This window comes from Akebia trifoliata, chromosome 8 (genome assembly GCF_017979445.1).
Source record: "Akebia trifoliata isolate Shusen 1 chromosome 8, ASM1797944v1, whole genome shotgun sequence".
NCBI lineage: Eukaryota > Viridiplantae > Streptophyta > Magnoliopsida > Ranunculales > Lardizabalaceae > Akebia > Akebia trifoliata.
The window spans coordinates 51,136,241-51,148,942 of NC_141382.1; the positions used below are offsets into that span (position 1 = coordinate 51,136,241).

Genomic DNA, 12,702 nt, shown 5'->3' on the forward strand with positions numbered 1-12,702 from the left:
ATGCCAAAAATCATAGAGTACATGAAGAAGCATGTTGGTGATTCTTCTTCTTCTTCTTCATCTTCATCTTCATCTTCATCGGGTACTACTGATATCAATGCTGAGTGGGATTCTGAATTTATAAATAGTGCTGATCAAGCTGTATTGTATAAACTCATCATGGCCTCTAACTATCTAGAGATAAAGGGTTTGTTGAATTTAGTGGTCCAGAGAGTGGCGGACATGATAAAGGGCAAGACTGTAGAGCAAATTCGTGAAACATTCAACATCGAGAACGATTTCGCTCCAGAGGAAGAGGAGAAAATTCGAAAGGAGAATCCATGGGCCTTCGACTAGTCAAATAAAACCCATCCAACTAAATTTATTTTCTGATTATTATTATTATTTTTGTGTTGTGTTTTTTTTTTTTATAAATCTTTTAGGATTTAGATTAGGTAAGTAGTAGAAGAAGAATTTGATTGTTATTCCAAGAAATAAATCAGACCATATATATATATTTTTTTAATAATTATTATTCAATGAATCACTTTTCTTTCACACAAAAATGCTTTGTATTTTAGTAATTGTTAAATTTCTGCATTAGAAAATCAATGAACCAAATACACCCTTTTGCCATTATCTTCAATCTCTGGGTTCTATTTCGAATCGTGATAATCTGAACCTAAAGAACAAATAACAAATTTTAAGGAGTTTGAAACAATATTTTATATATTCAACATTCAACCAATGACGGGACCAAATATTATTATTATTATTATTTAATTTGAAAGTTTGTTTTTAATGAGTTGAGTAACTTGTTGGCGGGATTTGAAACCAGGTATAATGATTTGAATTGTCGACAATTTAAATCATCAATGTAATCAATCAATTTTTGACAATTATAACCAATCGGTTCAAATGCAGTTTAAATTGTTGACAAAACATTAAGGTTATGAGTTGAAACTTGGTTCAACCGAATTTGTTTTAATACATTCTATAGGCACCTACCAAATATTATCAAACAGATTTAGTGAGTACCTATTAAACAAAACTTTATCATATGAATAATTTTTCGATTGGAAGTATTAGGGTAAAAAAATAAATAAGATCAAAACTTAAAATCTTTATTGAAATCTTTTTAGATGTAAAGGAGAAGAAGAAATGAGAGAGAGAGAGAGAGAGAGAGAGAGAGAGAGAAGAAGAAGAAGAAGAAGAGAAGAAGAGAGATGATGAAAAGAAGAGAAAAAAGAAAAGAAAAATGATTTGGTACCATTAGGTGGGTAAAATAAGTAATTTAGGTTAAAAGTACACTTAATAGATTTGTGTAAATAATTATTTTAAAGTTAAGGTGGGTATTGCAAGAAAGTCGGTGAAATGAACTATTTTGGTGTGTAAAATTAGCCAGCCCCTTTCCCCTAACAAACGATCAAGATATGAAGGAAAACTCTATTTTCTTTGGAAAATCTGTCAGGAAACCCGTACCTGTATTTTTCCTCTTATATGTGCTTCATTGGATACAGGCTATCAATCACGGTTTTTGAAGGACCATATCACAGTAAGATGCCGTTATCGTCATCTTGAGACAATGGTTCGATTGAGAGAAAAAATGAAACACTCTCGACCATAAAATTCTGAATCAATACGAAATTTAAATGATGGTCATGACATCAATATAATGTGATATCAGTTGCAACTTTTCACGTCCAGATCAATACGAAATTTAAATGATGGTCATGACATCAATATAATGTGATATCAGTTGCAACTTTTCACGTCCAGTATAATGGTACATTTAAATAGAGATGTGTCCACTGTACAATTAGCACGTCGATTAACAACTTCTAAACCCAAATAAGTATTAACAATCGAACTAATATCATGAAATCACGTTTCTGATGGGTGGAGAGTTGCATCTGCACAGCGAGCAGCCAGAAAATAAGGGTTGGAGCCAGTTCTTCGTACAATGATGAGACCATAATAATCATCGTAAGTTTTTTTTTTCCCCAAATATTTGGTGTTGCTGAGTGACTCTAGGTCCTCAATTCAATTCTGTCCAGAGCTCTGCATCATCATAGTCGTGAGATATAAACTTCGTATTATATTAATCTGCTTTAATTTAGATAAACTGTCGCTTTAGATACACTGTCGCTGAGGTCACAGCCCTTGGTTTCAAAGGGGAAACATATAACACAAAGCCCAGAAAGAAACATCACAATCTCGAATAGAACAATGGATGCAGTTTGATGACAACCATGTACCAATCCCACTGCCACAAGAGGGCATACCATCCCACCAATTCTTCCCACCGAGCTTGCAACTCCAACACCAGTTGTCCTAATCGATGTTGGATATATCTACAAAAAGGAAATAAAACAGAGGTTAATTATTTGGCACTCAAAGTGAATGTTCTTTTAAATGCGTAAATGTATATCGTTGCCACCGGGTAAACATGTTTTTAAGATCAGAAACTCAAACATGAAGATGGGTTTTGGACACCTTATCATCAAAGTTTCATCTAAACCTTTCTTCCTTTTTTTACAAGTCTTATCCGTGTCTTATTTGATCATGTATTTCTGAAGATGTTTAAAAACAACTTTCAGGAAGATTAATGAATCCTTTGACTAACCTCTGGAGCATAAATATACACGATTGTGAAGGTTCCAGTGATGCATATGCGAGCTCCAAACAAAAGACCAGTTGTCAAGCTCTCTGGCTGACGGAACACTAGAGGTAAGAGGAAAATGCAAGATAAGAAGAACATGACCGACATTGAAAGCTTGCGACCCAGCCTGTCCACAATTAATGCCGATAACAGAAGCCCAGGAAATTCTGAAAGTTAATTCAAGTCAAACACCTTTATTTTCAGGAATTTTTTTTTGCAGATGAACACCCTAAAAAAAATGTGACCATTTACATACTTTACCTGCAAAACTAGTGATGAAAACATCTTTGTAGAGATTTGCATCTGGGGCATTTACTTGGTGCAAAGAAGTTGGTGCACAGTGACTACGATCGCTTAACTCAGACGTCAGCAACACGAGGCCATAATATGAAAATGCATTCCCGAAGAAGACCACCCATAGTAGGAGGGTTGATCTGAGTAATTTTGGTGAAAGGAGCATAAACAATGAAGAAACACTTCCCGTTTCTGAATCCATATTCTCAGGAATCGTGGCTTCATTTTTTTGGGGTGGAATTAAAAGTAAATGAGTATCTTCCGATGGAGTACATTGGTCTTCAAGCTCAATTGAGTGATCAGAAACAAGCACGCCGGAAGGCAACTCCACTCGGTTCAGTCTCGCCACTCTCTCTAAAACACTAAGTGCTTCAGTTGTTCTACCTTTCATACATAGATACCTTGGGGATTCTGGTGTAATACCATAAAACAGAAGCAGAATTAACGATGGCAAAGAAGATAGTGCAAGTAACCACCTCCACCCTAATGTCGGCATGATTAACTGCACAGAAAATAGCACGAGGACATGTAAGTATCAAAATGAATCTTGGATATCACTTATCAGCATAACAAGTTTGTGAAAGAGTTGATGATAAGAGCAGTCGGGCATAAGAGGACATGGGTGACAGGTCGAGGAATCCTAGTTTGCAACCACAAGAGGCAGTGCGAAATTTCAATGACTAATTATGGTCAATGGTTCTATCTTCAGATTTGATGAGGTTGTTGCCCATGAGAATTGTGCAGTAATCAGTTTTAATGACCTCAACAGTTCGTACCAAGGACCTTGACTTTGGATGTAAAAGGATTTCCCCATTTATCAAAAAGCTTGGGATCATAGTATTCAATTTTGACACAATTCCATGAAATATATTGAAATATTTCCATTTCCACAGACTCGACACAAAATTTAATCGACAATTTCTTTTCGTACATGTTTTGGTGGAAATGTAGCAAATTTCGACCAAAATAATCAAATTTCAAGTTTAAAAATGCAGAATATATATATATCTTGATTATTCTAATTTCTAAGCATGTTAGGATGTTTCTCACACACATGCAGTTGTTCAATATTTCCATAATTTCCAGGAAACTTATATTTATTTCCACGTTGATACAAATATTTATTTCCAAGCTGACTTAAATCAATATTTAAACTGAAATCTAATACATTGCTTGGGGCTGGCTTTAGAGTCCACTCTCCAAATACTTCTAGATTTTTTCCTTGAAGCAATAGATTCTATAGAGATCCTAGAGGTGGAAATTAGGGGATAGACCTTTATTTTTTAGCGGTTAAAAGATGTCAACATTCTTTTCGTGAGGTTTAGTGAATTTGGTTCCCTATTAAATCTTTTATCAAAGTCGTCTTCAAAATTATTGCTAATCCCTCTCCTTATCATTTCCTTTCAAAAACATTTGGAAAAAGAGGGTCTCACCTAATATAAAGTACTGTGCAGATAGGTAGCTCTTAGAGAAAGATAATTACTAGTGAAATCATCTAGAATATAAGAAAGTATAAGCTATTAGCCTCACAATTGCGGCATGTATGAGAGATGGTGATTTCATTGATCATCATTTTGTACTTGTGACATGCATTTGAGAATAAATTTCTAGCCTTGGGATGGTCATTGAGGAGATTAAGGTGATGGGATTTCATTGGGCCCCTACATTGGTGGGAAAAAGCAGTAGTAGTGATAGTCTTAGAGAGAGAAATGCAGTAGCTTGATTGCCCGTCCCCCATCATCCAAAGACATCTATGTGAAATGGAGGGCCCCCAAAGGAAGATGAAATTATGCTCAACGTTGATAGTTATTCTAGGAGCAGACTGGATCCATCAGGTATTGGTGGTAAACTGGTAATTTTAGGAAGTCTATGGCAGGAACCTTTCAGATATTTCTTGGTCTCACTGGAGAAGTTATTCCAATAAGGTTGAAGATTTTGCTCTTTTTGATGGCTTAAAATTAATCAAAAGGATTAAACTTGGCCATTTAATTAAACAGAAATACAACCAAAGATGGAAAAAAGTAGTTAATTATAGCTACCATATAAATCTCTTCTTTTTTTTATAGCAAAGATTAATCAAAGGAGAACAAAAAAAGAAGAGAAAATATACAGTATGAAGAAAGAAAAATGTTATAGTGAAAGGATCTTGAATGATCAAAGAAGGTCCCCCAATTTCTTCCAAGAAGAAAAAGTTAGCAATCTTCTTTGCAGCATATTCTCTTTTGAAATACAATATAAAAGCTACTAAAAATAAGCAATACAATATTATATTGAATTTCCCAGATTTAAAACAAGCTCAAGATTTTTATTTTTTATTTTTAATTCTTTTAAAGAAGAAGGACCGAAAGAAAAGAAAAGAAAAGAACATTAAAAAAATTAACTCTACATAGACTTGCATAAGACAACTAGAGGTGGTGGGAGAATAGCAGCTTTACCCATGCAAGTGAAGCCTCCAAAATTGTTCCAAGAGTCCAAAAAGCCGAAAAAACAACCATCCAAGTGCCTCTGCTAGGAGCGGGAATAAACTCTACAAACCATGAAGCAAGAACGGGGCCACCTCCCAAACCAATGCCAACCAAACATCGGAGAATAAGCAATGAGACATAATTTGGGGCAAAAGCACTTAGAAATCCAGCCACAGCAGTAACTATTGCTGTAACAAGGAATCCCATCCTGAACATAAGGGTAGAGGAAAAAATAAGTTATCGGAAGCACAAAAAAGGAAATGCATATATAATCACTAAGTGCTAAACAAAAGAAATAACATCTAATATGTTTTCTTACATAGAAAGGTAAACTCTGGATAAAAAGTGAACAGATACAGTATAGCTGGTCCAAACTAAGGCAATTTAATTCAACAATGATGGTAGTCAGACTTTGAAATAATTTACATCCAACTATAAATCAAAAGTTAAATGTTGATGACAATGGATTTCTTTTTTTTTTTTTTTTTGGTTGATGAGTGAAAACTTTATTGATAAGAGGACAAGGAGTCCTCAAAAAGAAGAAAACAAATTACAATCTCCCCCTACTTACAGTGTCCCATCTGAACAAGAAATCTTCAAAAAACAAATCCCTAAACTCCTTAAATTGCTTACACCAACAAAACAACAAATCAAGAATGCTAAAAATTAGCTCCTATGTCGAGTTTTCCTTGCCATCAAAAGTGCGCTCAATCCTTTCTTTCCACAGGCCCCAACAAATTGCAAAGGGTGTGAACTTCCACAAAATCTTCATCCTTCCCGAAAAAGAAAAGGGACTTCATCCTCATCTTTGTTGTGCCAATCTATTTACATTTTGCATTTTGATTACCCAACATTTAGCTCCATAAAGGTTTTATTTCCAAGAACAACAACAAAGCCTTATCCAAAGATTTGGGGTCGGCTAGCAAATCTTGTTCCTCCATTCCATTGTGTCCACAGCCAAGCATTTTGTTATTTGAGAATGAGTTTATATTTCCTTTCACTATCTCCACTCCACATTCTTTTGAGTCTTCCTCTTGCTCTCTTAAGACCTGCTACTTGAATAAGTATTCTAATAGGGACTGTAACCAGTCTTCATTGAACATGCCTAAGCCATATACGTCGACTTTCTCCTAGTTTATCACCAATTGGAGCTAATCCTACATTTTCTGGATGTGCTTGTTTCTAATTTTATCTTCCCTAGTCTTTCCACTCATCCATCTCAACATCCTCATCTCTACTACACTCAATTTATTAGCATGATGCTTTTTCACCGCCCAACATTCAGATCCATAAGTATTGACATGACAGGAGGTTCCCACAATCAAAGAGTTTTTGTGCTTATATTCCTATATCTAGACTTGATGAAAAGTATAAACATAAGTCTTATTGCCTTGGGCAAGATATGACTATAGCACCATTTGATGCATAAACTGGGAACATGCAACCTCCTGAAATATAAATTTTGGTATTCTTTGAATACATCCCTGACTGATGAACAGCAACTAGAACATTCTTTCAAGATTGAAACTTCAAACATGACAAACAAACATGCCCGCAAGATGATATGCAGTTATTGCACGAATATTAATATTGTCTTCCTGAAAAATGAAAGTTTTTCAGAGAGCACTTGACATACTACTAACTGAAGGAATTAGATGAATAAAATTATATCCCTTCAAAAGTCAAAACTATATTGACAGGTACACTAAATTAGAGGAATAAACTAGATGCAGTTAAACAATGTTTCCAGCAACACAAGGACATTATAAGGCACAAGAATGAAAAGCTACACATTCATAATGTTTACATATCCAACATATTACAATGTAATCTTAAAAGGTTTTGCATAACTTCTGAAGCATGTAATACACCTTAGTAGTATGATATTAGGAGTAGCAGAAGCTAAACTGATGGCAATGCAAAATAAAATGTAACAAATTGGGAGTAATATAGTCTAAAGGAAGGTGGACCAATCAAGGGGAATATTAAACATATATAAACTAAATGGACAAAGACCTGCCTCCTTCCATGTTTATCTGAAACTATGCCCCACAAGTAAGCTCCAACTAGCATACCGACAAAAACAACACTGGTGATCAGGCTCTCTTCATTAGAAGAAAGCCCCCACTCAGACTGAACTGCTGGTCCTACAAAAGAGAGAAGCATCATTTCCATTGCTTCTGCAACCCATCCCATCCCAGCATAAACAAGCACAAGACCTTGGAAGTTCCCAAATCCCATGGCCACAAGTGCTTCATCCACTGTGAACCTTGGACCCCTATCACCCATCTGCAAAACCAAAGAAACAAAAAATATCAAGTCATGTTCTACAGATGCACACTGTAACATAAAACATAAATCCTTCAATGTGAAGCTAACATTGAAGGATTCACATAAACATTATCTCTTTGTTGAATTTTCAAAGTATCTTTTTGGCAAAATGGAACTCCCGTACCTAGGCCACATTATTTCAGGTCATAACTAAAATGGTCAAAATGTTATGATGTCCTAAACCAAAGACATTAAATGTGTTACAGGGGGTTTCTTAGGCTTACACGGTAATATCAATGGTTTATTGATTTATGAAAGACTACACTAAGATTAGTGCACCACTCAAAGCCATGATACAAAAGAAGCATTTCATTGTACTCCAGAGGCCAAAGCCACATTTGAAAATCTCACATGTTCCATGACCAAGAGTCTACGAAGCCATTCCTTGCACTACCTAATTTGTTGAAACCATTTGTAGCCAAATGTGGCACATTAAGGAATGGATTTGAAAGCGTGTAAGTGCAAGAGGGCCGTCCATTCATTTTTACCAATTGAAAGCTCACGAGAAGACATTTGGGCTTTTCAACCTATGGAAAAAGAAATGCTTGCAATCATCCATGTGATTACAAAATGGAGTCCCCATCTCCTTGGACAGCATTTTAAGGTTTGTACAGAGCATCACAAACTTAAATACCTCATGGTTGTAGTTGGGAGGATAATTGAGAATCCTACCAAAATATGATTGTTTGGGGTAATATTTGGATATATTTCTTTTTTTCTGCTTTATATATATATATATAAGTTGGGTCTTTAAATTGTGGAGAATAAAGGATAATTAAGAGGCTTGAATTCAAACAATTTGAGGGTTCCCCTGGACATGGGAATTACTTTTTGCTAATTCAGCTGTTCTTGTTAATCCCACATAGCTACAACTCCAATGAAATATAATCAAATAACTATATGTTTTTCAGAACAGATGAAAATTTTCTAGTTAAATTCCGTTTATAATCCAAGAAACATAGGCGAGCCAATCCAAATTCCAAAATGAGAAACTGTTGAACATCAACAAATCTGACGAAAGTGTAACCAAAACGCAGGAGAATCTATAATTTCATATAAAAAAAGGGGGAATCTAAATGAATCGTTATGAAGATAAGAGATATTTCGGATTTGAAACTAATAATTGTTCCAAAAAATTAAGAAAAAATAAAATAAAAATATACCAGATGTTTTCGTTGTTGTTGAAGGAAGAGATGACGAAGGAGTGTAGTTGTTGATCCTTTGCGAAGTCAAACGAAGCTGTTGTTGAAATAATAATGGAGCTCTTACGAATTATGAACGCTACGATTAGACTCTCTGACACGTTAAACCATTCCCGCTTTCTTTCTTTATATTATGTGGGTGGGGTTTCATTTAGACGTAAGTTTTTGGTCAATATCAGAGGATACCCCTCTGTTTTTTTAAACTAATGACATACCCCTTGACGTAGGTCTCCTCTGAGATATTAATGTTGTAAATGACGTAAATGCCCTCTGCTCTTCACCCCAAAATTTTCTTCACCAAATCAATCGGCCTCTAATTCCTTGGATAATTCTTCAAACGTACGATTCTATCTACAACAACACCCTTCAACTGGTTTTGGGAATAAAAATCACTGGTGAAAACGATGATAATTAAGTCTTTTTTTTTTTGGTCTATATGGCAAGACGAGGTCAAGGGGGTATGTCATCTGTTTGGAAACATAGAGGGTATCTCAAATCTTTACCGAAACGTGGAGGCGTGTGTCTAATTGTACGAGGTTGTTAAGCGAGGTCGTTAATGGATCTTATTGGGCCGGACTTATCTGTAATATGACTACCTGAATCTGATCTAGCCCATTCTATCAAATGGCCCAAAAATTTAGGCCCGATCTCTGACTCAATCCAACAATTTAGCAGTCTAAAAAAGAAGCCTAGGCCTGGTTCATCGAGCCTGATCATATAATGAAGCTTGTCCATTTGGACCTAAAAGCCTATTTGGCCATTCATGGTACATTGGTGTCGCACTTACGACACAAGCTTTTAAAACTTGTTAGAAACCAAGATGACTAGGGAGAGTCATCGTGATCTCGAATGCAACCAAGTGAGATAGTCAATGTGAATCATCCACTACATTGACTTATCTGTTGAGTAGTCAGTCGCAATGGCAATGGGTCAAGTCATGTCGTGTTAAGGTAAGGGTATTCTGAAAATTCACCCAACCCAAACCGACCCATTTATTAATCGTGTCAAAACCTTAAATCCAAACCCGACACATTTACTAAATAGGTAACCTAATCCAACTTGTGTAACCTGTTAAGCAAAATTATAATCTTTAGTATAAAAAAAAAAGTTTCATTTTCTCCACCAAAAATTAAAAAACCATTGCTAAAAATAAAGTCACACAACCATAAACTAATATCTGCCATTATACTTAAGTATTTTTCAAAAATAAAAATAAAAAAATTCAAAGTTCTTAGAATTTTGTACTCTACATCCCAGAGGGAATTGGATCATGTTTTTGGATGTTACAAGGTAATGCAGTCAAGAAACTTTTCTTACTTAGAAAGAAAAAGGTTTTTCTTTCCCAAACTAAAATCTCAATCACTATTATTTGAAAAATATCTTAAAACACCTTCAATATTTTATAAAATTTGGGGAAAAAATGTATTATAAAAAAATTCTACATAATTTTCTAATAAAAAAAAAAGAAAGATAATTTTAAAAATTATTAAATAATTCTTGATATTTGAGATACCTCTTATGTTTCATGATTTGAAATATGTTAAGGACACAATAATTAAACCTATTCAAACGGATTAAGTGGGTTGACGTCCTTAACCTAAAGATGACCCGTTTAATAACCATGTTAGACAGGTCGACACTACTATGACCTAAGCCCAATTAGGCTTGACCCAAACCCATTAATTTCGTGTCATTTTCAAATTGTGTTCACGGTTCATGTTAAGATTGCTACCCCTAAATATGAGACTAGTATGTCAAGTTGAGCTTTGAAGAATCCTATCTCAACCTTAAAGAGGTAGGTTGATTTATACCAACCTTAATCTCCATTAGGACCTAAGTCGACTAAGCTTAAGCCTGACCCCAAAGGCTCAAGCTAGATTCAAGTTGATTTTTGAGCTTTATAAAAATATAAAATTCATGCATTTTGAGAATTGTTTAAGGCCATTTTATGCTAGTTTTCATCAAAATAGATCTCCAATCTCCTTCCTAGTTGAAAAATAATAAGAAATTAGAGTAAATTTGCTATATATATAATATACTTTATTTATTTTTTGTTGCAAAAATTATACATTAAATAGTGTTATTGGATTTGTTCATGCTATGTTGAACGACGAATCGATACAAAGCGAACTAATTCATGGTTTGATTTGAAATGTGATCATTAAAAAAAGAATTGTGTTGGATTAACATTGAAGTGTACATCATGGGAGACATTTTTGACATGGATGTATATCAGAATCATAGATGTTTTTCATTGAGGAACGAGTGAGATCTCGATGAATGTATCTATGGTTCTGACACACATCCACGGTACATTTTAATGTTACTTTAGCATTATCCTTTAAAAAAAAATTGATTTGTAGTTTGAATCAAAATGTGTTCATGAAAAAAAAGAAAATTGTATACTCCATGTTTTGGTCAATGTTAGATATAAACAATTTAAGACAAACATAAATGGCCTAAAAAATGAGAGGTTCATATGGAGGAACATTGATCCACGATTTCGAAATTTATATGCTAATAACTTAATGAACCAATGGCATGACACCATGTGTATTGAAAAAAAAATACCAAAATAAAGCACTTTAACTGCTACAAAATTCTCTCGACCAATCAATCACTCTTTCCTCATTTAATACATATGATGTCATGCCATTGGTTCATCAACTTAGCACATAAATTTTTAAATAACAAATTTTTGTTTCACTCGCTTTAAGTTAACCAACATTTAAATATGGGTCTTGTTAACGCATGCCCTTAGGGCTTAGGGCACACGTAATCAAGTCGAGATCTAGGAAAAGAGCAGATTTGGGGGGGAAACGTTAGCAGGCCATTAGGCCTAATTGACAGCCCTAATATTGGGGACCCCAATATTGCTCCCTAGAATATGGGAAAAGAGCAGATGTGGGGAAATGTTAAATGGCGATTAGCAGTGTTAATAGGGTGCCTCTTAGAATCATCTATATGCCATTTTTCTTGTCTTGTATAAGTTTAGTTGAGAGCACTCAATGCTGGTAGGGCCACTGGTTTGGAGTGAAATTCACAGGTGATCGATGAATCCAAGGACTTGGTACGCCTATTGAAAGCGACTTTTGGTATCATTTACACCTTGAATAGAGAGAGAGAGAGAGACCAGCCACTAATTCTATCATGGGTGTTTTAGGTAAACAGACACATTTTTAAAATAGAGAGTTTCTATTGCCACACCAACTTTTACTAACACCATTATTTGGTGATTTAGATACGTGGCATTAGTAAAAGTTGGTGTGGCAATAACAGTTCTCTTAAAATATCTATCCAAAGGATTGTTTACCCATTTTGGTGTTTATTTTTTTATTATTTTTCAATCAAAATGGATCATTAAACTGAATTCACTTTTATACTCTTGTTTTTGAATTTCTCTTTAATTAACCAATATTTTTCTAGAGTTTGCATTGAAAAAGATAAATTTAGGATGATTTAGACATGCCTCCTAAATTTTGCTAAATATTAGAGATACTCCTTATGTTTTAAAATTGATGACATGCATGTATTGACCTCAATATTCTAGGAAAAAATTTAGATTTTTCTTCTCAAAATCAGTAATTTTCAAACTCTCCAACCTATAGTCATTCAACTTTATCTTCAATTCAACGTTTTCAATCTAGAACTAACCTTTTACATAAAATCGTAGATTTTTCAACTTAACATCTTTTTTTATTAATCTTTTCAAAAATATTATTTATTTTTTTTCTTCACAAAAATAGTCATCTTCAACTTCTTCAACCTC

At 34.4% G+C, this 12,702-nt stretch overlaps 1 protein-coding gene and 1 pseudogene across 1 annotated transcript; one reads left to right on the plus strand and one right to left on the minus strand.

The window, feature by feature from the left end:
- LOC147397627 (SKP1-like protein 1A pseudogene) lies at positions 1–336 on the plus strand (annotated as a pseudogene).
- A 1,353-nt stretch (positions 337–1,689) lies between these two features.
- On the minus strand, positions 1,690–9,051 carry NIAP (Major facilitator superfamily protein). Its single transcript, XM_086449482.1, has 6 exons — positions 8,895–9,051; positions 7,421–7,689; positions 5,371–5,608; positions 2,903–3,437; positions 2,606–2,808; positions 1,690–2,333 (listed from the first exon to the last, which is right to left on the minus strand). The coding sequence occupies exons 2-6, from the start codon at positions 7,687–7,689 to the stop codon at positions 2,091–2,093; spliced, it is 1,488 nt and encodes a 495-aa protein (XP_086305608.1). The 5' UTR covers positions 8,895–9,051; the 3' UTR covers positions 1,690–2,090.
- Positions 9,052–12,702: the final 3,651 nt, after the last annotated feature.